The sequence below is a fragment of the Pezoporus occidentalis genome, unplaced genomic scaffold, assembly GCF_034315485.1.
Source record: "Pezoporus occidentalis ecotype Australia unplaced genomic scaffold, CSIRO_AGI_Poc_V1 ctg4, whole genome shotgun sequence".
NCBI classification, from domain to species: domain Eukaryota; kingdom Metazoa; phylum Chordata; class Aves; order Psittaciformes; family Psittacidae; genus Pezoporus; species Pezoporus occidentalis.
Genome location: NW_026915724.1, coordinates 8801612 through 8829272, shown reverse-complemented (window position 1 = coordinate 8829272; position 27661 = coordinate 8801612). Strand labels below are relative to the sequence as shown.

The following is a 27661-nucleotide window of genomic DNA, read 5'->3' as shown; positions in this document are numbered from 1 at the left end:
GCTGCGGCTCTGAGTGGTCTCGTAATAAAACTTTCACACTCTTGTTACCAAGGCCATGTGTATAGGGAAGGTTTCCCTAAAACTTCTGCAGAACAGACAGGATGAATGTAGAGTATACAATGTTGTTCTGTTCCAGTACCTTTGGAGGCAGCCCCTAACTCATGCTGAAAGTATCTGCACCTTTATAGTCAAATCTTCAAAAGAGGTTTGAAAAAAAGTAATCTTATTGTGGAAAAAAGTTTAGAAAAATAGTACACTATTGCAGGCTGTTCTCTTGAAATAATTTGAGGCAACTGGAGGAAATAGTTCTGCAAGTGTTGAAAATAGTGCAAAGTAAAAGAAACAAGCTACTTGAGATTTTTTATATTGTTGTTGCAGCCTGTTTGATAGAAGAAAATTCTAAGAGGGAAGTACTGCATTATACTGACTAAATACAATGGGTCATTAAAATAAACCCGTAGTATGGTTTATACATATGATACCATGTATATAATAACTAAGACTTGTCAGATTTGGAATAAGTCGTTTCTCTCCATGCTTTAAGTTTCTATCCTGATGAGTTCTATCTTAAAATTCCTTTCTGAGGATTTTCAGTCTTAAGGCTTTCTGTGTAATGATCCTCAAATCCCACGTGATTACCTGGCTTTTGACAATTGAGCTGCTAACTTGAAATTCCTTTGTGGCTTGCCTGTCTTCAGCATCCCTTTCAATAAGCTCAAACCTCTTGTCTTCGCACTGATGGCTATGTTCTGCCCTGGACACCGTTTTCCTATTGCATTATTATTTTAACTTCTTTTCTTCAGGTACAATAAAATCCTGATTTCAGTAATATCGTTTTGCTTTATCAGTTACTCTGCTTTCAACCCTGTGTTTTAACTTTGATCACCATCGATGCTTGAAGTTCAAAGTTCATCTTGGAGGTTTTGTTCTATGGCTTTATCCTCCCTAATTGCCTTATGCCTAGTAATCTTTCACGAGCTAATTTCCATTCTCTCTGGCTGGAATATCTTCCCTGCTCATATATGTATTATACAACTGATTTTTTTAATCTATTTTTTGCAACACTATCTTTCCTTTCAACCCAAAATACACATTTCACACAATGTATTTTTTGTTTTCACAAAACACGGCTAATTCCCTGGGATTTAATAAAAAAGGCTATTTTAGCAGCAAACTCCAAAACTACCTGTGTATCTACATAAACTGCTAATTAGGCAGCTAATGAAAACATCTCTTAAGTTAGAATCATAGAATCGTTAGGGTTGGAAAGGACCTTAAGATCATCTAGTTCCAACCCCCTGCTGTAGGCAGGGACACCTTACGCTAAACCATATCACCCAAGGCCTCATCCAGCCTGGCCTTGAACACTGCCAGGGATGGAGCATTCACAACCTCCCTGGGCAACCTATTACAGTGCCTTGAAGTTCTGATAGCCCTTTCTCAAAAGAGCTTTCCAGTCTCCTTTGTTTTATGGTGGTACGTTGTCTGTAATTCAGGCTGTTGGCTCCTTGAGCAGCAACCTGCCATTTGTTGTTAGCCTGTACACAGCTGTGGCACTGAAGGAACAATAAAAATAACACTAAAGTTGGGCTGAGAGCTACGAAATGTTTCCTGCCTTTCTGATGCTGAAGTAATGTGGCAGATGGTCTAGTTCTTGTTACTAGTTCCTTCCCTAGCAAATCTCTTACGAGGACTGGCATGAGAGCCATTTAGTATGAAATGCTTTCTCCCAGTGCTGTCTATGGGAGCAGTTCCTTAATCTATTATATAATATCTGACAAAATCAGAGAAATTGGATGGCATGGCTCTTCTGTCAGCTGGACAGATTTCTTTTGTTGTGGGTTCTTTTCTTTTTTTTTTTTTTTTTTCCCCAAGCTAATAATCCTCATTGTCAATGAAGAAAGGCACACATCTATTTTTCCCTAAGAAGATTCTTTTAAAATTAATTTTGAGAATCGTTTTCCATATCTAGGGTTTTTCCACTTCTAAGTAAATAGTGGTATTTGCATTAACTTCCGTGTACTTTATACCACAAAGGATTAGTCATATTCACAACCTCCATGTTTATTTGCAACATTTAGTTTGAATAGATTCTGTCTGGAGCCCCAGCCCTAACTTGAACCTGTCTAGAGGTTGTTCCACAACCTGCTGTTGTTGCTTGGGTTGTTTTGTTGTTTTTTTTTTAACTCAAACATTAATTGCTGATGAATTACTGCTCTCTTAAAAGTCTACCTACCCTTGGGCTACCTCTTTACCTATTTTACTTTGATAAACAGCTGTGCACTGCATACTTCCTGATATTTAAGTGATTTTGGCAGAACACAGACTTGAAACAAAAACGAAAATTGCTCAATCCCTGCTGTTTCCTTTAACGTTGCTTTCATTTTCAAACAGTTTCAAAAACATTTTGCCTCCTTTCGTATTTATTCTGGGTCACATTAGTGGATACAAGCTATGGGCAGTGTTTAGAAGCTGCTGTGTAACTAACATTTTCTGTCAATGCCAAACTCTTATTTTACCTGGAAAACATTTTAGCCTTTTACAGCAGACATTACCACAGATAATTGTCTTCTGTTTTAGCTTTTTCTCTATTGTGTGTTTCATTCTCGTCTAACAAAGGGTTTATCTTGTGTCTAACATCCTCAGTGGAACAGAAATGCATGCAGCTTTGCCTGACAGTCCTTTATGTTTATCTCTCACCACTCAGTATTTTAAATTCACATGTTCTCCAATATGCTTTGTATTTTTTCTCTTAAAGGTTTCCTAATTCAGCCTTTTCTTTTGGAAAGATGCTCTTAAATTCCTGTACTTCAGCACCTTCACTATGCCGTGTTTATGTTCTGTTTAATACTTCATGTGACAGTTTCCTGGCACAAAACCTGTCCTTTGTGCCAGGGAATATTAATGTTGTCCATTGCCCTGTAAAATAAGAATAACCCCTTCTCAGTCATTGCAAAACAACATTTCACATGTGCTATGGATCTCTAGATTTAAAATAGTAACAAATCAACAAAACTTTTTAAAAAGCAACCCTTTTTCTAGATTTACTGTTACTGGAAGGGATGAAGAGAAAACATTAACTGCTTTTCAGTAAAAGCTGTTGAATATGAGTGGTAGATAATGTTAAGTACCTGCAAACTATACAGTTAGGGAACTGTATAGGTCAGGGGTCAGATTTTTATTTCATATGAATGCAACAAAATTGAATTAGTGTCTGTCAAAATGGGAGAAGAACTTTAATATGAATTAGGTGATGTATAATGAGGAAAAAAGATAATGTCCAAGTTAGAAAGAGACACCCGCTGAATATACTAAAAGCAATTCACAGCTCTAAGACAAAGCTAGACTAAGAGCAGAAATCAGTTCAAGCTTACAAACACTTAAGCCTAAAGAATCTAAACATTTTTCACTGATGATAAAAGATTGCAGTCTGTTTGCACAGAGACAGCCTGTTGGTAATATTTCTTTGTCACATCTAAAAAATTTTTCTTGCCATGAAACGTGGAACCCTGAGCAGTCCTTGGTTCTGGAGTTGCGAACAATTGTTGAAGTGATCAGGATGGATTGAAGATAGAGGAGAGATCCTAAAGCAGGATGTGTGCTATGAATTTGCCGTATCCTGCAATATCAGTCGTCAGTTCTTTGCCTCTAGGTCTCCTAGTGGTGGATGGATTTGCACAGATGTTACTTATGGTCTAAGAAATGCTGTGGTTTAGTATTCTACTTGACAGCTAAAGAAAAGCAGTTCCTTAAATAAGTTAAAGATGACAGTTTAAGATCCTGGGCTGGTCCTATCTATATAAGGTGGAAGGACCACTTTGACTCTAGGATTTAAAATTAGATCCTTAAGGGCCTATTGGTTGTCTCTGTGTTCAGACATTTAGAGTCTGTGGATGCCAAACACTTTGATATCAAAAGCCCCTGGTGCTTCATGTTCTGCTTTGCACTTTTTGCACTTTGGAGCCAGCAGTGCTGATGGACCAGGTCTTTGTCCACACCTTGGCCTTTTGGGGATTTATGGAATAAGCATTTCACTCCTTTAGCCCTGGGGAATGATTGTAAAGTCTACTAAAAGCAAACTTATTTTCGGTGTGCCATATTACTTGATGGTCATATTTTCAGTGCATCCCTTCAGCAACTGCCATTCCAAGTTCCTTGTTCCTCCCCCTCCAGCTGGTGCCTCTTTCTGATCCTCACAGTGGAGCTGGTGCACCGCTTCAGCCTGGAGAGTGTGTCCAGCTACAAAATAGAAAAGCAGCAATAGGAAAAAAAGTTGCTTTTAGGCCCAGCTAGACGCTGGGCACCTCAAGGTGTAGCTGCAGCCACACTCCTACCCCTGGGCTGGATGGGATCATGTAGAGTGTCTGAGAGAGCAGCAAAAGACAGGGAGCAAATGCTGAAGCCACAGCTGCTATCACAGGTCAAGCAAGTCTTTTCTGTGCTTGAAAAAGAGACTTGGGTATTCAAAGCTGTGAGTACACAAAGGCTGTGATTCTTAGAATTATCAAATAGTTTAGGTTGGGAAGGACCTTGTGAGATTTAGTCCATCCACTAACCTAGCACTGCCAAGTCCACCACTAAACTGTCCCTAAGTGCTGCATCTACACCTCTTTAAAATGCTTACCGGGCTGGGGACTCAACCACTGCCCTGGGCATCCTGTCAGTGCTTGAGAACCCTTTTGGTGAGGAAACTTTTGTCCAATATAAACCTCCTCTGGTTCAATTTGAGCCTGTTTCCACTTGTTCTATTGTTTGTTAACTTTGGTGAAAAGACTAAACCCCACTTTGCTGCAATCTCCTTTCACGTAGTTGTAGCTAGTGATGAGGTTTCCCCTGAGACCCCTCTTCTCCAGCCTAAACAGCCCCAGCTCCCTCATCCAGCTTGTGCTCTAGACCCTTCACTAGCTTTGTCCAAGGCAGCAGTTCTGCTTACCCCCCTCCTTACTTCTCTGAGAATTGAAAACTCATTTTGTGATTACTGTGCCCAAGGCAGCCTCCAGCCATCACATCACCCACAATTTGTTCTCTGTTCACTAACAACAGGTTCAGGGGGCACCTTCCCTAGTTGGCTCCCTCACCAGCTGTGTCAGGAAGTTATTTTCCACTTGCTCCAGGAACCTCCCAGATTACTTAGTCTCTGCTGTATTGTATGAAATGGCAGACAGATAAAACCTAGAAGGAGTCACAATTTCCTAGCATCTCCAACTGGGCAGTTTAAATAGTCTTCTTGACAGTGTGCCAGTCATTTTAGTACCAGATATGATCACACTGCAATTAAGTGCTGCAAGCCCACATGGATGAGGAGTAGAAAAAAACTGAAAAGGCTCACTGATAGGTTTTACCTACCTGTGCATTAAAAGCAGTTATCAGGTTTCTGCCCTTTAAATTTTAATGTTCAAAACCCTGAGAATCAATTATGTTAATAAATACTTTAACACCTCAGCTCTTTTAGAGTCGCTGTGGGACAAGAAGAGTTCACAAAGTGCTTTGGTTTTCTGCAGTGTAGAAAAATTGCCAGCCAGGAGTTGGCAGAGAGCATCAGTATCTCTCTAGGACTCCTCCAGTTGGCAGCTGCAGGATATCAGCCTGCCGGAAAGGCTGCTGTAAAGCTGGATGTTTGCAAAGAGCCAGCTGCTCCTTGCGTCAGGGAAACCTCATGCTCAGTTTGACCCAAATGGGTACTGATATGCTTGATTTTTATACAGGTCTGGAAATGCACGCTGGTCATATGTAAATGTGCTCACGAGGTCAGTTGTTGCTGATTATTGCTGCCAGTTTGCCTCTGTAAAGCAGCAAGAAACTGACACTTTCTAAAATCAGAGCAATTTGCTAATTTAAAATGTTAATGGATTCATTTATGGGGGTTTTTGCATCCTTTATCAGGTCTAGAACTGCTATTCACTTACAGAGAATTATTTTATGTGCATGTTTTCCCTTGTGATTTATTTCTAGTCCAACTTTTACATTGCTAAATTCTGCACTAACCCAAGTGAAATAATATTTTCTGCTCAGTGAAGGATTAATACTTTTGATGAGGTGTTTCTGACACAGGAGGTCCACAGATGTTCTTGCACAAGCTTTAAAAGGGACATTCGACATGTGGTATTACAAGAACATATTCAGCAAATTTAGGTAAGTGAATTCACTTAATAAACTGCTTTTCATTGAACTAGATGGAGCCAAATCAACTACTTTCCCAATAAATTTATTAGTGCAGTATAGTTTGGTGCTTTACTAAGCTGCTGTGTTTTGGAGTGGAAGGAGTGAAGCCAGTGGCACTGGGAAGTTTCAAGGCAGAAAAAGGGCAGCTCCCTAGGAGTACAGCAGTGTGCTTACTGCAGTGCTGCTGCTTCTCCAGATTTTGAAAGAAGGGATTCATGTTGTGCTACACAACCATCCCTGAAACTCAAAAATGTTGAAGCCAAAAGAAAGATGAGCTATTTTGGATGCCCCCTTCACTGCTTTTCATTTCATAAATAATAAGGTGTCCTGAAGGGGCTGGAATAGGAAATTCTCACAGCCCCAGAAAGCATCCTGGGACTCTGTTTCTAGCCTCACAGTTAATGTCTGGAGTTTCTAACAAGAGGAGCCATTCACTGTGTTAAATTCACATGCATAAACCCTTTTGTGGATACTGAATGCTTTGGCATATGCAGAGTTCTTCTTTCAAAAGCCCATATTCAATACAGATTTCAACATTTCTGGACAGTAAGTCATCTCTATCCATCAAGACTGAGAACCACAAAAGTTGGGTGCTTTTTATAATTGAGTGTGACTTCTCCAAAGAGAGATGATTGCACCATAAGAATGGAAATTTTTCTGCCAGAATTTGCCTCCCTGTATCACTTTCCCTACTGAAAGATGTTTGGGATTTGGGATATGCTGTCACAATGGGTCTTGGATGAGACATTACAGATCATGTGCTTTGGATTTTGTCTGACACGGAGTCTTTGTCAGGCAGCTTGCAGATAACACTGACTCCTGCAGTATTTATCCAAATGACCTCAAAATGACTTGGTCAAAGGAAAAAAAAGAAAAAAAAAGAGGTTATAGCTTTCCACTCCTTACCTCGAGCTCTTGACCTGCATAAAGATCAGATTTCTTTAAGAGATATCGGAGAAGACTTTGTTTATATTCCCCTTATTTACATTACAGCTATTGTCTAGTATGTCCTGCTCTTTCTGGGTAGGCAGCACTCTCTGAGTGCTAAACACAGCTTACTAGGCTGCCAGAATGACAGTTCTACATCGTATTATGAAGGTGGGTCCTTAGTGTGGATTTTATTAGAGTAAGGCATCTACTTTCACTGCCCATGATCCCACCCTAACCCATCGCTTCTGCATTCATTCCCCAGCATGTGCTGACTACTCTATTTTCTTAGGTAGGGTTTAATAAGTTTTTCTTGATGTTATGCAAAATAATCAGGCAAACCAATATTAGATGCCACCACTTCAGCCTCTGGAATAAGAGTTTTGTTAGCAAAGTGAGTTAGAAAATAGTTTTATTTTGAAACAGTAGCATTTGGGTATTTGCTTGCCAAGTTAATTTTATGTTTCTTAATACACATATTCCTTAGACTGAGCCATCATTTCCTGGTTTCTGAAGCTGAAACAATATTTGTTTCCTTCCTAATCACATGGTTTTAGTTAAAAAGGAGTTTTGATTTGGTTCTCTTAAAATTAGAAGCATATTTTGTTTCAATTTGATTATTTTTAAAGTTCGGCAACTCTGACAACAGGAAAAAAGACTCCTAAGAGCACTTTCTTAAAAAATTCTGGACACTTACAAAATAAATGAAACACCACCAAGTAGTTTTCCTTCGATAACCTCACTATATTTTTATTTCTCTTGTATTTCTTCTAACAGTGTTATCCACTAATATAACCCAATGAAGATATTTCAGTCATTGCATCCATAAACTAGCCTTGATTCATGGAGAAGCATCCACACAACCTCTCCTAAAGATGTGAGCTGGCAACTTACACACATGTGAATGCTCATTAGTTTCACTGATGGATGTGAGAGAACCTGTTAGCAGACTGTAAAGACTGAGCTTCAGTGTTGAACCCTTCTGGGTGACTGGGGGGAATAAGATTACTTCTGTGAGATGGATGGGAAACTCTTAAACTCTCAAATACCAGTTACAAGTAAGAAAACACATTGTTTGCATCAAGGAGTTTAGACATTCTTCTTTTGAATGAACCTCAGAATGTCACAAGTTGCTGTAAATGAGGATAACCTTGTGAAATGTTCTCTCTCTGCTGAACAGAATCAAAGCTGTTTGAAAGAGACCCAGGTGTGACATCCTGCTTACTAGCAGGTGTGTTATCTGCTCCTAACAACTTAATCTGGGGGTGAAGCAAGCAGCATGGGTGAAGATTTGCTTCATATATAAACATTGAAATAAAGAGCCCACAGCCTCTGGCAACTCAGCAGAGTTAAAAGGTATTTAGATTCAGTAAAGACAGTAATAGGAAGCCAAAGTATTTTTTTTTTTCTGTTACCAAGAAGCCAGATCATATCCTCAGAAACTTCTTCCTCAGGTACTACAAAACCTAATTCTTGAGATAAAATCAAAAAAGACATCAGGCAGTAGCTCATTGCTCCTTATGTCCTCCCTGATTTTTGCCCTGCTATCAAGGACACCTTTGATTTTATTAACCAGAAGAGAAAAACAACTGTCAGATTCCTCACACAAATCACATTCTGCCAGCTGTGCTAAAAAAAAGTGATGCAAGGATCACAACTATAATGGCTCCTCTGGAGAGGCCATCTCTAATCCTACTATGAAGACAGGTATTTTTCCAGGTAAACTTATACCAATGGTTTCATTGTTCAAAATTCTAGGCCTCATTCCCCTAAAAATCAAACAAAAAGCCACACACCACCACCAGAGAGGAAACCAGCACATATCTATGAAGGCATTTACATGTCAGTGTTCACTGCATGTGTATGGTCATGGGCATGTTTTCCCTCTGGAGAAGAAATCACATTTTAGCTCTCAAAACTAGGAGCAAACATTCCTCCCCCGTTTCTCTGAGACCTGTGTAAACTATTTGGATATTATTAAGCTAGGTATCATTTGTGAGGATAATTCAAGCAAGCGGAAACAGAATGGAAGAAAAAGAATACTTGAAGAGTATTTGCAGATTTTAGTATTTAATAATGCAACTATGTTTTTACCTAAAAGCAAAAAAATCCTCTAGAAGAGGGGCTTTATTGCCAGTGTAAAATCTGCCTTAAAATAAATATATAACAGGCTCAAGCATTGTGAGTTTTAGATGAAGCTATCAGAATTGCAAGCTGTGATTTTAGGCAGTGTGTCTTCCTTGTGATTCTTGGCCCCCTGGTTATGTCTCAGGCCATACTCATAGTATGGAAATGCCCAACCACTTGTTACATCTCAAATCCTCACCTTTAACTGTTCCTATCACATTTGTAATGTTTTTATACCTTAAGAACTTGCACCATATGCTAAATTCCTGACTCCTTCTGTCTGGGAAAGTTTGAGGAAAAGGAGCGGCAAGATACGGGAATATTTTGCCTTCACTCATGCTTCCTTCATAGAAACTGAGCTAATCTGGGAACCTGGAGCCTAGTTCTAATCCAGTTTTCTTGTCCTGAGGTGAAGCCAAAGTTTACCTTTCCATTGAGAAGACAAGTGTGTCCACTCCTTTCACCCCCACCCTTGACAGTAGGAACTGTTTTGAACCCACACTGCATGGTCAGAGTGGAAGTACAGTAGATGATCCTTCTCCATGGAAACTACAGATCAAAGTGTTTTTCGAGACATATTTTGAATGTAGCCAAGTGTTCTAAAGCATTACACAGCCTGTGAATTTGCTTTTCCTTCACTATGGGTTAATGAATAATCCACTGTGTACTTTTATCTTGCAAAGTTTGGTCTTTAATTGTTGGTTTCAGGAGACAGAAAGCAACTAAATATTACTGATTTGGTTTTTTTTGTTTTTCTTTTAAGTAGTATGTGAAATCAGTAAACGGAATGTTGTGAGGTTTGTTAAATTGTAGCTAACAGCTCACCATTGTCAGATGGCATAGACCCTGCTGCCTTTACCCCATCCCCTTGCTTAAGACAGTCTCATCTTCAACCTTCTGCCAGGTCTCACACCTGCTGGATCTTTCACTAGCTCATCAGATCTGCAAACCCAGCAGGAACAGCTTCTGTAGGGTTAATGACTGGTCTTATGCAATTTCACACTTTAGCGAAGTGATTGTGCAAGGACTGGAACATGTGAGCTACAGGCACCACATGGCATCTGCTCACAGATAACCATTTGTGACTGCTGTCCTTCTGTTCAGTTTTGAACATTTAGGTCAAGAGACCTCCTGTGTAAGCCTGGGCTGCCACCAAACAAAGTGGTGAGTCAAGACTCTGCGACAGCTCATATCCTCTGTGGCTCACCAGAAAGACCTCTAACACTGAAAGACTCCAGTTGCATGACAGTGAGTTCAGTTCCAATTTTCCCATCTAATTGTTCCTTTAACAACAAAAGTCTGCAAAAACCAGCCTGACAAACCAATCTTATGAGTACTGCTTCCTGTTTTCTGAAGCTGAATCCAGAACAACAGTTTGTGTAATGATGATGAGCTGTTAAATAAAATTAAGTCTTTTTCCCTATGGACTTTGTAATAAAAACTGTAAACAATATTTTGCAAATAAAGCTGCAGGCCTATGGGCTGTCACTCCCAGATGGCATGAATTAGTGGAGGAAGATTTGTTGTGTTTCCTTTTCCCAGCTGCCCCTCCTCCCTGGGTTTTGGATGTACTAACCTTGGACAGGGATGATTCAGCTGCTGGTGAATCACCTGCTGCAATGCTAAAAGCGATAGCTTGGCTCAGTTTCCTCAAGCAACCATGAGCTGTCAAGGCAGACTAGCAATAAAATTGTCTTCTTCTGCCTAGCTGGGAGAATTTTCCTGCTTGCACATCTAGACTCGCTGCAATTAGAGGTGGTTGCACAGATTTTAGCGTGACTTCAACAATCCCTGTTGAGATCTTGTTTAATAAAAAGCTTCCCTGTGCAACTGTGTGTTCATGATGGGGCTGTAAAGCTTTCTTAAACAGAAAACCAATCAGTGAATAGCTAATGTACAGTGTAACTGGAGAAATACTGAGCATGGACATTTCACTGTTTTCCAGCTGGTGGCATGGAAAGTAATGGAGTATTTCCAACCAGATTGTTCCTGAAAGGAAATGTGATTTACAAAAATATTCTGAAATCTTGCTGTTTCAAATGACTGTTTTCTGGACTGATAATAGTGGAGAAAGACAGAACTAAAACTAAAAACAACATGGAAAACTTTGCCAGGCTCTACATCTCTATGGGAGTGCAGATGTACAACCAGCTGCTAGGGAGAAAAACATGGAGAACCTATTGTCACTGTCAAGTGAGTCTAAATGTCCTTACAAACAGAGACTATTTGTGAGTTACAAATCAATGCTAGTTACCACAGTAATTTCTAATTAATGTGCTCAATGGGTCTTTTTGGCTATTTCTTTCAATATCAGTACCTTCTTCAACAGTCAAAGTTTAGTGTGTAAGGCAGCTGCCTGTTCTCAGCGACAGTAGCACCAACCACTCCTGCTGACAAGCAAGCAGCCATTGTGAGATCATCTCCAAGTCTTTGTTAACACTGGAAAGAACCAGCATGCCAGGTTTGCTCATGCTTACTGTCTCTCAATAAGCCTTCAAATTAGTCTTATGATAAGCATGTTGTTTGAGAAACAGATACGATGTTTACTCAAAGGCATTCCTTCACATATTTTTTCATTAACATCCCACATCTTTCATATTAAACAATATTCCATTGTCTGGAATAGCAGACATTGGACTTAATGATATTTGAGGTTCCAGAACATCACCACTTGCAGAATGCAGATATCCAAATATTTACAGAAAAACAAATGCAAGGGTACACATACATCTCTAAGTGACATTAATATTTTGTACTCTTAATAACATTCCAACCTCAGTGGAAAGCCACTGCTGTGTGCTCAGTTTCATGACAACACACACAAATCTTTCTTAGAGCCAAACAAGTATTGTCAGCATTGTACTGTCTGTGATTTGCCGGTTTTTAGGCAAATACGAAATCACAAAGACCAATGAATTGATCTTTCTCAATTCATTTTCAAACTATCAGCCATTTTAGTGCTGGAATTCTCAGACTAGTGAAGTCAACTATTTACCATTCTATTAACTGTAAAATAAAGTTAAGCATAACATATGTGTATGTAGGTTTACAGGTAGTATTTTTTTTTCCCATCAGATTTTCCCATTGCTTTTGTTAAGAGGGATCTTACTTCTTTTATTAGATTTCTTATTCCCTTCTCAATCAATCCATCTTGGTAGTATTTAAAAAGCTCTAACATAACATCCATCAGTTTATAGCAGTCCTTTCTCTACAGACAAAATAAAAGGTTTTTAATATTTTCCATCCAAGTCTCCTTATAGTCCAACTTGGGAGTGGTAATAGGATGACAGCCAAGGAATTTCCAGAAATCTTGAAGTGCTAGTAAGTCATTACTGATGCAGTGCATGAATATTTGGTTGATGAAAGTTTCCGCCCCTGATTAATAGATATTGTCAATGCATCCCAACAAAGTCAAAGCTTCTTGCTTGCTTATGCAACAGGGAAAGAATAAGAAGGGTAGTTAGTTCCCCACTGGGACCAAACACAACCTTTTAGCACTCTCTAATCTCAAATAGTCTCTGAAAGAGTCTATTGTAGCTACCGCCTCTTCTGAGTCCCTTCCTCACCTCAAGTCATTCTTCGTTTACGTTGTATTTGGTTTAGAGTTTAAAAATTAATAGATCTATTGGTGTGAAAATGTATGAATTCTGGAGATCAGTCTTGTGGCAAAGTATGCCTTCTAAAACAGACTTCATGGAGTACGTGGGCATGAAGCTTTAACAAACGGAGACTTTCATTAGGCACCACAAAAGCTCTGTTTGTTTACATGTAGGAATGTAAATGTTACAGGCAGATTCCAAACAAAACTTTAATATTATACTTCATATAATTGAAGTATATATGTATGTATGTTTGGATATATAGAATCATAGAACAGTTAGGACTGGAAAGGACCTTAAGATCATCTAGTTCCAACCCCCCTGCCATGGGCAGGGACACCTCACACTAAACCATGTCACCCAAGGCTCTGTCCAACCTGGCCTTGAACACTGCCAGGGATGCAGCATTCACAACTTCCTTGGGCAACCCATTCCAGTGCCTCACCACCCTCACAGGAAAGAACTTCTTCCTTATATTCAACCTAAACTTCCCCTGTTTAAGTTTTAACCCATTACCCCTTGTCCTATCACTACAGTCCCTAATGAAGAGTCTCTCCCCAGCTTCCCTATAGGTCCCCTTCAGATACTGGAAGGCTGCTATGAGGTCTCCACGCAGCCTTCTCTTCTCCAGGCTGAACAGACCCAACTTTCTCAGCCTGTCTTCATACAGGAGGTGCTCCAGTCCCCTGATCATCCTCGTGGCCCTTCTCTGGACTTGTTCCAACAGTTCCATGTCCTTTTTATGTTGAGGACACCAGAACTGCACACAATACTCCAGGTGAGGTCTCACGAGAGCAGAGTAGAGGGGCAGGATCACCTCCTTCGACCTGCTGGTCACGCTCCTTTTGATGCAGCCCAGGATATGGTTGGCTTTCTGGGCTGCAAGCGCACACTGAAGCCGGCTCATGTTCATTTTCTCATCAACCAACACCCCCAAGTTCTTCTCTGCAGGGCTGCTCTGAATCTCTTCTCTGCCCAACCTGTAGCTGTGCCTGGGATTGCTCCAACCCAGGTGTAGGACCTTGCACTTGTCATGGTTAAACTTCATGAGGTTGGCATCAGCCCACCTCACAAGCATGTCAAGGTCCCTCTGGATGGCATTCCTTCCCTCCAGCATATCAACCGAACCACACAGCTTGGTGTCATCGGCAAACTTGCTGAGGGCGCACTCAATCCCACTGTCCATGTCACCAACAAAGATGTTGAACAAGACCGCTCCCAACACCAATCCCTGAGGGACACCACTCGTTACTGGTCTCCAGCCGGACATTGAGCCATTGACCACAACTTTTTGTGTGCTGCCATCCAGCCAGTTCTTTATCCACCGAGTGGTCCATCCATCAAATTGATGTCTCTCCAATTTAGAGACAAGGATGTCGTGTGGGACAGTGTCGAACGCTTTACACAAGTCCAGGTAGATGACATCAGCTGCTCTGCCCCTGTCCATCAGTTCTGTAGCCCCATCATAGAAGGCCACCAAATTGGTCAGGCAGGATTTCCCCTTAGTGAAGCCATGCTGGCTGTCACCAAGCACCTTGTTGTTTTTCATGTGCCTTAGCATGCCTTCCAGGAGAATCTGCTCCAAGATTTTGCCAGGCACAGAGGTGAGACTGACTGCTCTCTAGTTCCCTGGGTCATCCATTTTCCCCTTCTTGAAAATGGGGGTTATATTTCCCTTTTTCCAGTCGTCAGGAACTTCACCTGACTGCCATGATTTTTCAAATATGATGGACAGTGGCTTAGCAGCTTCATTTGCCAGCTCCTTCAGGAGCTGTGGATGGATTTCATCAGGTCTCATGGACTTGATTCCTCCCCAGGTAGACTGTGCCATCACCTAGGTTTCACAGCCTAAATCATGGCACCTTCATGGCATAAAGTTTATGGTGCCAACAGACAAAACCTCTTTTTGCTATTGGAGGCATCTGCCAATAGTGCTGTAGCTGCTGCTCATGTTCTGGCTCTGTTAATTCTTCTTTCTGTGCCACAGCCAGGAATGCTGCCACTGGACCTCAAGACACACCACCTTTGATAAGGGTGACATCTCTCAACAGAGCTGTACCAATAATCAAGGTTTGTTTTGATCAAGCAGTAAGTACCCAGCAGACCCAACACTGCAAGGCACCTTGGCACACAGCCTTTGCCTTTGTCATACCTTTTTCATCCATCTGTGTCCCAAGCATGAGAACATTCTTATTCCTAGTGTGAATATTGCTGAGGGCAAGTGAAGAAGGTGTGAAGGAGTTTTCTACTTTTCTGCCCCAGACAAAGCTATTTTCCTCAGGTATATGCTATCTTCGTAACATCAGAATGTGAGCTTGGTGGCTTTGGCAAACAGAAAAAAAATCTGTTAAGACGGAGATACCTAGGATTACAGAGAAAGGGTGTTACACAGTGAGTGGACAAAAGCCACTGCCTGTAATGCTCCCCCACCTTTTGAAACTTCAGTGATCCTCATAAGTCTCACCAGAGACACAGTAGTTCTGCATTCCACTAGAATATCTGATAGCTGTGAATCCAAACCGGACTGTCACAGGGAAGAAGAACTCAGTCAGAGAAGCTATTTTGTTAAAAGATTTATTTTAGAAGGCTTATGGTTTTGGACAGCTGCTTACTGAGGCACACAGTCCACACAGGTGAGCATCAACTGCCCCAGGAAAGTTACCAGAAAAGAGGAATCTGCTTGGTTCCTTCCTCAGATGAGATCAGATCACCATGAAGACCAGTTTCCAAGCAGCTGCCTATTGCTCTGGGGTATGATTTCCAAATCCATAAAGTAAATAATAATAGAGCCTGTATCTCAGCTGCTACTTTTTTGTTGTTGTTTTCCTTCCCAGTTTTACTCAGAGGATCAAGTTAGTGACAAGAAAAATTACATTCTCTGTGCTTTGAAGCATTACAGGATAGTAAGATTTCTGCTACCACAGGAACATGAACTCACATGGAAAAGAAACAACAGGTGACAAAATACCATGTTCTGTACTGTCTTTGAATCAGCAACTGTCAAACCAATGCAGCCACCCCAGTCAAATTTGGAACCCAGTCATTTTTTTTAGAGACTATTTGAAGTTTCAAACAATGGTCATGAAACCAAGGATTCCTTTGTAGGAGCCGCATTGTACTTCATGCTGTCAGACATGATGCTGTCACAACTGAGATGCTCTGCCACTTCATGTACCATCTTCTTGTTAGGACTTCACAGCAATCCCTCTGTGAGTCCCAAGATCACCACCTCCAAAAATTGATATGTTTCTGTTTCTGCACCAACACAGAACATATTTTCATTTCACAAAGCTTCCATTTGTATAAATTCAAATCTGTTGTTTCAGGAAGCTCCTGAATTTCTCAGCTTACCAGCTAATGGCAACAGCACCAGCAGTACTGCCCCTCCTCACGGTTCAGTGAATGATAGTGAGAAGTCAGGTCCACAAGAGGCTTTCCTGGCTCCCTGCCAAATACATGTGGTTTCTCAGTCCCTTCTCCCACAGAAGTGCCAAGTATTAGTCTGTGATGCAGGATCATGTTTAAGGCATTACAGCAGACATAACTGAAAGGACTAATTTCAGTTAATGTATTTTCACAATAAGGTGAAAAGAAAACATTTCACTGGATTAAAAATGAATAGTTTGAGTGAAAGCTATTGATTAAGAGCCAACTAAAAAGCAATTTTCTTAAAACCTGTTACTAATGAGAGGTGAGGCTCCTTCAGTTCACAGCTGCTAGAGAAACAGTTCTTTCCTACCACCACCACCTTCAGCAAGGTCCACTTTAGAGCTGCTGGTCTCTGAATCTTGTGCTTTTTCAGTCCTTCTTTGCTCGACCTTTGAAGCTATCCATGACATGGAGGGTTCCAAAATATTCCATAAGGAGAACAGAAGCTTTCACTGGTAGGATGCTGTAAGACAGGGAAGTTGAAAAGAAGAAAGAACATTAGCAAATAAACAAACCAGAACAGACATTAGTAGAGTTCTGCATTTTTATCACAGAATTAGTTTTACCTGGCAAATACTAGCAAAGACAGTATTCTCTCTAGAATATACTACCACTGGTCCTCTCAAAATATCCCTTACACTCCCTTGGCAGCCTGAGTTATTAGGCAGATCAATTCCCCAGTCTGGCTTGCACCAGTCAGAAGTGCCCTAATGCTAGAGCAAGACACCAGATATGCAGTTACTAAGAAGCAGGCCTAGCCTCTACAGCCCACAGTAAAACTACAGCAAATGGAGTCAGCAGGTCAAAGTCAGACATTCCTGTCACTGTTCTGTGGTCCAAGGGTAGAGTGAACCCCTAGAGATGAGTTAAAAAAAAAAAGAGAGAACTCCAGAAACACTGGTGTGAATTTTCATTAAGTTCTGTCCAAGTGGAAGCCTGGTTGGCACTTTTAGTCAAGCACATAGCTGAAACAGACCTGGGCAGAAGAGAGGGAAAGAAGGAGAGGCATAACTTACTTTTTCAAAGCAAAAAAGAAATAAAGAACACGCGGTAGCAGCAATATTTCTTGGTCCCGCCGAACAGCGGTGATTATCTTCTCAGCCACATACTCAGGCTCCAGATTGGGAAGCACATGTGGCCACCTGGAAGAGAAGGCATTTCTTACTGTAACAAATTGCTTTGGATTCAGAAAGCAAATTTTTTACTCAAAAAGTCTCAATTTTGCAGCTAGTCAACTAAAAGAAGAAATAAATACCAGAAATCCTATGAACAATAGAACCTTCATTACGGTAGAGAGTGAGTGGCCACTGTTACTTTCCCCTTGCATGATTTCTCGTAACACAAGCAGTCCTCATATTAAGACACAACAGGCTTTTATTCAGCTCCTCAAATTCTGTCGTTATACAAACATTCTAGCAAAGCTATGCCACTGATTTCAGGAGGCGAATGGGGGTTTAGAAAACAGAGAGGGCAGCTGGAGCATTTGGCTTCTGCAGAGGAAAGGACACCAACTAAGTTTCACATTTCAGCTTACATGAATATCAAAGTACCAAGGGCTTTGCCATTTGGGTTGCCCACTCACTGGATAAGCACTGTTAACACCCACCTGAGGCCCTAAAAATAACACAAGCAGAGAAAAGCCTAGATCATGAATTTCATAAGGAAATAGGAGTATGCAAAATACTAATCATGCAAGTTGCATTAAAAACCTCACACAAGTTTACTCACTTAGTGCTACAGCCATCAAACATCCCTGTGTTTATGAAGTAAGGGCACACAATTGTGGTTTTAACACCAGTCTTTCCCAGTCTTCTCATCTCTAGATTAACCGACTCTGCAAAACCAACAGCTGCAAATTTACTTGCGCAGTAATCTGTAAAATAAACAAAACATTGCAGTTAAACATTTTAATCTACTAATTAAACTTTACTAAACAGGTTCAGTAAGTCCTGCCACTGAATACACACACAGGAGCTGTAACATAACAGAGAACTGGGACAAAACTATGTTCTAGCAAGTAAACTATCTCACCACAGATTGGCGTTTGTTTTTTAACAGTATCAACTTTACTACACTTTACTACAGAAATTATATATACACAGTACCTGCAGGAAATTACCGTCCAATAATAAAATACTTTACAACAGAGTAGCAACTGTTTTCAGGTTTAAGTTACAAATGAAATTTGCCTTTGATGTGACTCACTCCTTTACTTTCCCCTTCCTGAGTTAACTTGTTTCTAGACTGGCAGACAAAGGGTTTCTCACCACATCCCAGCAAATCACCTTTCCATTCTCTACTGAACAATAGCAAATGAAATGACCTTTTCATACCAGACCTTATCTTTGAATTCATGCACTAGCTTCTTGCATCAAACTCAAGCTTTCAAGACTCTAATGTGGTTTCAGCTCGAAACTCAATTTGTCTTATCAATGCCTGGAAGCTACACTTGTTTTACTGCTATGTCACCTTATTTCATTTTCCTCCCCCTTTGCATACATTTTTCAAAATGCCTTCTGAGTTTGCCCTAATCTCAACACTTTCTTTCCATCGTTGTGTGGGCTGTCTTGAATGAATGGCTGAGACAGAGAATGCAAAATGAGATATCACACCTCTGCACCACACCTGGATTTTAGTAGCTCTCTGAATCAGGGAAGCCCGTACAGGGCTCTGCTTAGCTTGGGAACATACTTGCCAAAACCAAACCACCAAATGGCCTCTTCCCTACCAAATACCTGTGGGTTAATTTTAGTACCACTGAAGTTCTTGGTTTCCAAAGCTCTACATGGCTCCTAGATCCTCTAACTGCCTTGGCAGAAAACCCTATTTCACAGCACTGTGAGTGAAAACTCATTTGAAAGGAATGGTCTGCTTAAGGTCAGCTAGTTTGAAAGTGTGACCATTTACTTGACCTGTACACAGACACAGAAACTCAAAATCAGCATTTATTTTCATGAGTACTGATTGTAGAGTTTAAATCAGACTAATTTTCTAGGTGAAAAACAGCTTTAATACAGCACCTGAAAGAAGATTGACTCCAGTCAGTCCCGCTGAACTTGCAATACTAACCAAGTGTCCGTGGTTAGAGGCTATCATTGCTGGGAGGAAGGCTTTGTAAGTCTGCAACAGAAGTCAGAGTTGCAATGAAATATGTTACTAAGTAAGATACGTGCTATAATATTCTGAAGGTGTTGTTTATAAAGAAATTCGCCCTACAGTTTAAATAAGGGGGAAGGAGTTTGTTGTTTGAACTCCGACCTTCAGCTACAAAGCTGGGACTTCCCAGGCCCCACCAGTACCAGTTTGTCCTCAACACCACAGACAGATGTAGCTTGCTGAAAGCTAAACATACAGCTTCAGCTAGTTGTTAAGTTTCTTTCAGCCTAAAGCTCAGCACTGCAATGCTTCAAATGAGAATTAAGTGTTCACTGTGAATTTTGTAAAATGGCAAAACTCTGAGTTTCACTTTTTCCTTCTATTAAATTCATTTAATCTTTGTGATTAAATTTATTTATGAAGAAACTGAAGCATGTTCTAGATAATCTTAATTCTAGATGATCTTAAGGTCCTTTCCAACCCTAACTATTCTCTGATTCTATGTTCTAATATCTCCTTTGCAATTATTTATGATAGGAACACCATATAGATGACCTGCCTTCCCTGGAAGAAAAAGCACATTAAGTTACTCATTTTGGACAAAAGCCCCACTTAAGAGCATTGTCTGAACATGTGGTATTTCTTGCTGAAACTATTATAACCACAAAGCAACTAGAACACAAGCAGAACTGAACACTTCTCTGTTAGCAGAGAGCAGCAACTTTTAGGCTGAGCCTCCTTCATGTCAATTGATTTTGAGATTATAACTATTAATTTTGAGATTATGACCAGCTTCAGAATTCAGCAAATGGTAAACTTCAATCTTAAGAGCATTTCTAAATATGAAACAGTTTTGCTTCTATCTACATACCCCAGAAGTTCCCAAAGGATCTGTTCTTCCACTCTTATTTTACAGACTTCCATAGAAAGTAATTTCTCGTATCATTTCTGAATGAAGTTACAAGGATCTATATATCCTTTCATATTTCTCTCAATTCCAAAAGGCAAAATTAACACTGAAAACATGTTTAACCAATGTCTTAGCACGTATATGCAAAGTACAGGTATTACCCAGAAGTGTGCCATTATGTTCACTTCCATAGTTTTTTCCACAAGTGAATCTGGAGAATCAATAAATCTCTTCCCAGTTACAACACCAGCATTGTTGACTACAATGCTAACATCGCCAACTTCTTTTTTAACCTAAAACAAAAAGCCTCGAGATATAATGCAATAAATACAAAATATGCCTTCTAAGTTTTACATATGAAAACATAACAAACAGAAACATAACATGTATCAACTTGAACTTCTTATGCTTGTTACAGATCCAAACATCTCAGGTTCTTGCATGTTCCCACCCGACGTCTTTCTAGAGCCGAGCTCACAACTGGGATTAGTTTGGAGGTATGAAGCCCAACAGCTCCACATAGGCTTCTGCTTTCAGCAGCTCTGCTTCTTGCTGTGACTGTTCCAGACAAGTTTCTACTGCAGAGAGTTTAATTAACACAAGTATTTCGATATAGTGAACCATCTTAAAACCAACAGGCAATCCTGCTCACAAGGCCATTCTTATGCCACACGGTGAGGCACAGTACATAGATCCTCATGCAAATTCACCAGGATGAGGTACATCAAATATACATGAGGGCTCCAATATCTAAACGTTCACTTGGGAGGTTCCTTGCATTATATTCAAACCCTCTTATGTTTTCCACAGAGCAACTTGAGCACAGAAAAAGTGCTGCCATACAACTTGAAGGCTGAAGCCAGCTTGCACAGTACTCGAGTCTTTTGCTGATTGTCAAGACACTCAGCCCAGGCTTCCCCACTCTGCTTTGAGGCAAAGTCTAGGAGACCTTTACTGAGCCTTTCCCCTAACTGCTGGAAGAGGTGAGCTTGCCAAAGCTCTAAACCTCCCCATTTGTGCAGTGCAGGAAAGTATGTTCCAGCTGATCTTATTAAACATCTTTTTGAGGTACAAACACTATTTCTTGTTTGTTTCTGCATTTATATTGAAGTTTAGTAGTGAGCAGTTACCACAGTTCCCAAAGACCATCCCAAAACAGCTTTCTAAGAACCACAAACCCCTCCAAACTGCCTAGAAGAGGTGGAAGAAAGCACCGGGTGTTCTATAGGCAGCGCAAAATACCACCAGGAAGCATGCTTCTACTGTTGCTCCTCTGCAAAGGAAAGCATTCTGAGAAAAAAGGAAAACTGGCTGCAAGCTGTCATCTTGACTAAGCAGAAAAGACAAAGGATAAGCAAAAGAGATAATATGCAGGGGATCCTGGAAGTAAATGTGAACCCAGATGTCATTTTGCAACATAATGAGGAAAAGACTTCTGGTTCTTCAAAAGTAGCAGGATCAAAATACCCATAGAGTTACTCCCTCTTTCAAAGCTCTAGATTCTTAAAAGTTCAGCTGAAGTCAAGGGAGGGAGGAGTAGGTCAAAGAAGGCCACATTCCTTTTGGGGTTGGGTACTTCTGGAACAAGGATATTATAATTAAGTTTCCTGACAGCCAAAAGCTGTCGTTCATCCTGGTGGTACAGGAAAGGAACAAGGACACCACCATGTGCAGAGCTTTTTGGTTTTCTTCCTAGTGGAGTGGCTATTTCCAGGTCTCTGTGTGGCTCACAAAGTACCAGAAGCAGGTATTTAAGGTATACATACATTTTGTATTGGCTTTGAGATTGTTTTAATAGGCACAAAGTTTTCAACCATATCCTGCCCTGTGTGCATGAATTTAGTTCACTATAGTCTTGCAAAACTCCAAATCTTTGTGTGAAGCTGAATCACAGGGCGGGGGGAACAAAACCTGGAACCATGCTGCCTCATCTTGCAAAGCCCAACACTGAACACTATGATCCAAAGTCTACTGCACTGCATTAAGTGAACAGTGGCACCAAGCACCAATACTAGAGTCTTGTTGTCAACTGAGATAGGAAAGTTGTCAGTATGATTCTACATCAGTTGTCAGTAGGGCATGACATTTCTGAAATAACCATAGTAGGGTCTTTTCTTCTATGTGGCTCAGCAGGAGGATTATTAGCAGATTAGCTGTTAATGAACTGCTGACAGAAGATTTTAAGTGAGGAATCATGCACTGAGACCCTCTTACCACTTCTTGTGCTAGGCTCCTGTCTACCTCTGGTTTTGTCATCCCAAATCTGTATTACATACTCTGCTACACCCTCTTCTGTTTGGCTAGAATGGCTCTGCTGTTACTTTCCTCCATGGGACAGAATGGCTAGCCCTTGAGTCCTGAAAACTGAAGGTTATTTTCTACCTTCTTCATTCCAGTGTCCTTCACACTGGAATACTCCCTCCTCCTCCACTGCTTCCAGCTGAGCAGGAAGCACAGTTGCAGGGCTGTGGTGAGACATGTGCAACTGCTCCACAGGGACAGCAGCTGTGCAACTCAGGCAGCATAATGAGGCTGCACAGGGGACCAAGGGTGACCAGCATTACAAAACCAACAGCATCACCCTCGAACAAGCTTTAAGTCATGCACAAGCTCCTCTTATCAGGAAGTTTGTTCTAGTCATTTTTGCAGATATAAAAATGCAGAAGGCTAAAGCTTCTTATGCAGCACCAAAAGAGGAACACCACCGCAGCCAACAGATGTTCCTGAAGACAGCTGAATCTTTATTGTTTTTTTAAGAATTCATCCTCAGGCAAACACTCACTGTGGAAGTCTCCCAGTCCAGCAGTTAAGATTAGCAACATGTTAAGCAAATGAAGACAGGTTGTTATAATGGAAACCGTTAAGCAATTTTAGCTTCTGGCAGTTCTACTTGTCTGCCCAAAATATTTAACCACGTGCTATATTTACAAAGCTCTTCAGAAAGGAAAGTATGAAATACGTAAGACTTCTGGATACATTTATTAATGCTGATAAAGTGGGCCTGCAAGCATCTATTCACAGCCATGGAGCTATCTGAAAACTGCCAAAGCAGTTAATCCTTTTTACAATGTATGGTCTTTAGGGTTTACTTTTGGTAAAAAGCCTGCCAGCACTTTAAACACTGCTTTAGCTTCAATAAACCGATTTTCTGCACTTCACCAGTAAGATCTTGCTCAGTAATTGAATGAATGAGAAGCTGCTCAGTTGAAATGAGCTACTGAAAAAGAGAACCAGCCCTTTTTAAAGGAGCAGACGTACACAAGTCAACTCTAAAAACCAGTATTATTGAAAAAAGTAGCATGTGAAGTACATTCTGAATCAATCCACTTTAATCTCTTGCTTTGAAGTCACCAAAACTTACCATACATATGTGCATGCACTCACCTTACAATAGCGTCAAAGCCACAAATGATGCTTACCTGATCAGCTACCCTGTAGACATCCTGCCTGTTGCTACAATCACAGACATAGGAGTGCACTCTCACCACTCCATTTTCTTTGACCAGTTTACTTGTCTCCTTAAGCCCCTCTTGATTAATGTCCCAGAGAACCACTGTGGCTCCAAGGTTGGCAAACTTTAAGGATAAGAGTCTCCCAATGCCACTTCCTGCTCCTGTTATTAATACTATTTCACCACTAACACTCTTCTTCCGTTTAGGCACAATCGAGAACACTAGTGACTCCAGCAAGTAATAGACAAGTAGTCCAGTGACTTTGAGTGTTTCCAGGAAGAAGTTCATCTTGAGAATATTTCTTCAGATACCTGGTAAAAGAAAATGTTTTTCAGACAGGTTAAGCCTTAATGAGAAAAAAAAGAAACATCAGTATTTCAAAATGCATTTTCAGATCCATTCTACATATTTTCCTGTAGCCTGCTTCTGAGCGTTGCTTCAAAAAGCTATATAGGTTTGTATCTGCACATCAGACACATTTGTCCTTCCTGTATCATCACCAGGTTGCTTCAGCTGCCCTCCAGAACACAGCATACAGTTGATTTAACATTTGGCAGAGGCAGAAGACACCTGTCCTCATCTGCTTCAGCAATTCCCTACTCCTAATGTCATGGGTTTACATCTCTGCTCTGTCAGAATGTGAACTCAAAAAAGCGATGGCTACACCCTGAACATCTTAAGCAGAAATTCATGGCAATTACAAATCAAACCTTACAGCTTGATCAAACAACTTTAGAGCTCACAGGCTAGTTCTTCAGGTCAGGAAAAATTTCTCCTTTTAGAACTATGACATTTTTACTTTGTAGGCACTCCTTGTAATTAAGAAATCATATGCAGACCAAGTCACAGCCTCAACCCTGCTGACAAACTACCAGCATAGGAAGCTTCAGAATACAATATGCTTAAAAACCTCCAAACCACACCTAGCTGTCACTATTTGCTTACAAACTACCAGTACTACTATTATGAAGGAGAGCCTACTTTTAAAACTGAATAGTTTTTTGTTTAGGGACACACTGCAAACCTATAGAGTTTCTTCTCTTCACCTTCCTGCATTAAGCAAATGTCATGGGCTTGAATCTCAGGTATGCGTTAACTTCAAAATCTGTACTCGTCAGTAATGCTTACACAAAGCAGGAATTTAAGTCCTTGAAAGAATGCTATTTATTTCCCAGTATATGAATGCTATGGTTAAAGCATGTTTTAATTGTTGACTAACTGTGGTTTAACTATGGATTAATATCTTCCTTCTCAGCTAAATGTAGAGCACACTGGGACGTAGACTTCAACCTTTAGCACTTCATTCCCAGGTTGAACACATCTCTTAGTTAACACTATCTATGTGTATAGGTAATCATGTTTGACAGGTACCAAAGAGATAAGTTACTTAGATCTCTGCTATTCTGAGCAAAGTTCATGAAATTCAGCATGTGGACATACAGGTGTTATCATGAGTCTCTGGCTTTATACATAGGAAGCAAGGAAAGACCTGAAAAGGGACAGGCTTCTGCTGAAACACAGCAAATTACTTCAGAGAGTTTTCTTGTCAGAAGCATTAGGACATAACAAAAACATTCCAATAACAGAAAAGCATTCATCAAACCTTAGCGGGTAGGGAAACAAGTTCTTTCTGAAGAGAAGCCACAGGATAAGGGTTTTTTTTTGTTCCCTTTTTAAAAGGGACAAAATGCGTGCAGAGGCAGTAACACCAGTAAGAAATGGAAGAAACATCAAATCAGCACAGGAATATTTTTCTAGAGCCAACATTGACATTTCCTGCAGTAAGCTCACATAGAGCTGCTACAGATATAAACAAAACCAGAGCTGTACAGGAAAAGTGTTACTAAATTTCATGTGCATCAAGAAACCTGCAAGTCTTTGGAAATAGAGTTCTTTGCTGGACCTAAAACAGAAGCAATAAATAAGTAGTTGCTGAATTTAACTTGATTACACTGACTCAACACACTCTGAAAGCAGACTGGTATCTCTGAAATAGATAAGAATGTTGTAGTTAATCCCTACGGAAAACTAAGGGCAGCAATTACCTTCAAAGCATAATACACAATTTGACCTAAACCCAGTTTAGAACTTGGGTTAGCAATTTATTAAGCAAAATAATAATGAATTAGGTTTGCACAGGGCAGAGGCTGATTAAATCTTAGGGAAGTACCGACTTTCTTTTAGAGAAATAGAATTGGTTTAGGCATACAGACCACAGGGGACTTTCTGTTAGATCACCAACTCCGCATCCTTCAATGAGATGCTTAATTCCCACTGACACATCTCTTGCCAGCCCAGCTTTGACTGGGCCAAGTGTCCTCCATTCTCACTGCATTAGCACTGCTAATTACACAGCTACTGTAACCAAGCATATCCATAGGCAATTACATTAGCCAAGGCTGATTTTGGCTCCTCAACTGGAGCAAGCGGGGATCTGTTTACAGGTGAATTAACCAAGGGTACCATCAGCACAAATAAAGATCTCAGATCCCTTCTGATACCATGTATTGTTTTTTAATATGCTACACCCAAACAGACATAAGTATGGAGCGTTTTTATATTGTAGTGAAGCATCAGAGGATTTACAATAGCTTATCACACAGATTTCTTTCCAAGCACAAATAACTTTGCCAGCACAGACTTGCTGGTAGGTGTGCTAATGTTTACAGCCGAGAGGCTCTTGCAGACTCCCAAGTGCTCAGGAAACACAAGGGCAGCATTAGGGCTGGCACCTGAACCACAAAACACTTCTACTACCCAAAGGGATTAAAGGTTGCTCACCCAGTCATCTGAGTGGAGTTTGGCAAGCATGAATTTACTCATTGCGTCTCTAGGGCTGGGTCTCCCCAGAACCATACTGGTCCTGTGCCACGATACCCTCCTGACCACCCGCAAGCCACAGGGCAGCCCTACTCTCCTCTGCTAACCGCACTGACACCACCAAGCCCCAAACCGCACGGGCAGCTCTGAGCAGCGGTGACCCGCTCACCACCTTCTCTCACCCCCGGGACCCACGCTCCCCACCTTCCCAGCACCGGGACAGCCGCGGGTACCTCTGCCTGTGGAGCTGAAGGACACAGAGGGCACCCCACCTGCCCGGCGCGGCGCTAGCAGCCCCGCGGCGACCGAGAGGCTGCAGCAGGAGGAAGCAAGCACCACCACGGATACCGGGCGGGGAGGACGGGCCGGCCTTTATGCCGCCTGCCCGCCCCGGCGTGGGGCTGACCGGAAGCCCGGGGGCGGGGCGGAGAGAAAGGGCGATGCGCTGCCGGCGCCGGGAAGCCGAGCTGGAGCTCCGCTGCCGCTGTTCGGGCCGGCGTTGGGAAGGGGAGCTGCTGTCTGGGGCGGCGCTCGGGGCTTACGGGGCCCCTTGGCTCCTCGCTGAGGCTAAGGCCGGGGGAAGGGCTCAGGGCTCAAGGACGAAGCAGCGTGTTGGGCGGGGGTTATCGGGCAGCTCTCTCCACTTTAAAGATAGCACCATTTTTAACGTGCTTTCGATCTTGAAGAGAAGAGTCTCTGTTGGAGAGATGATCGCTGGGAGCAGGCGGGTTTCGTGTGGCTGGGCTAGATGGGTATTGCGGGGCTGGTGCAGGAACGATCCTTACTGTGCGGCGAGGAGCTCAGAAAGACGTGTGTGGCAGCTGGAACGGTGCCAGAGTGAGGATAGGGCACGCGGCGGCCTCGGAGGAAATCTGGAGGAACCGGTTTGGCAGTACTGAGCTTTGGGAAGCATGGGATTTAGGGAAGCCCGTGTAAACAAGCCGCTATGCTTTGCGTGCTTGTTCTGTGTAAGATCTGCACCCGAGGGTATGCTTTGGGTATGATGAGATAACCTGGCCATGTGAAGCCATGCTGCACGGAAAGGGTTTCACTGGGGTGAACGTGGCCCTTCCAGGGTGGTACCCTTTCCAGGGTGTGAAGGAGACTTGGGCTTGTAAAATGTGTTCTACCTATAGTCA

General features: G+C 41.4%; 1 protein-coding gene and 1 long non-coding RNA gene across 2 annotated transcripts; one reads left to right on the top strand and one right to left on the bottom strand.

The window, feature by feature from the left end:
• The first annotated feature begins 1424 nt into the window (after positions 1–1424).
• Positions 1425–10733, top strand: LOC134171288 (uncharacterized). The gene is made up of 2 exons (XR_009967578.1): positions 1425–8808; positions 9568–10733. It is a non-coding gene; the product is annotated as an uncharacterized LOC134171288 (long non-coding RNA).
• Positions 10734–15373: 4640 nt separating this feature from the next.
• LOC134171287 (epidermal retinol dehydrogenase 2-like) lies at positions 15374–26866 on the bottom strand. Its single transcript, XM_062633354.1, has 7 exons — positions 26756–26866; positions 23670–24013; positions 20412–20543; positions 19265–19364; positions 17973–18117; positions 17261–17386; positions 15374–16707 (listed from the first exon to the last, which is right to left on the bottom strand). Exons 2-7 carry the CDS (start codon positions 23988–23990, stop codon positions 16614–16616), a joined length of 918 nt encoding a protein of 305 aa, XP_062489338.1. The 5' UTR covers positions 23991–24013; positions 26756–26866; the 3' UTR covers positions 15374–16613.
• Between the last annotated feature and the right edge of the window lie 795 nt (positions 26867–27661).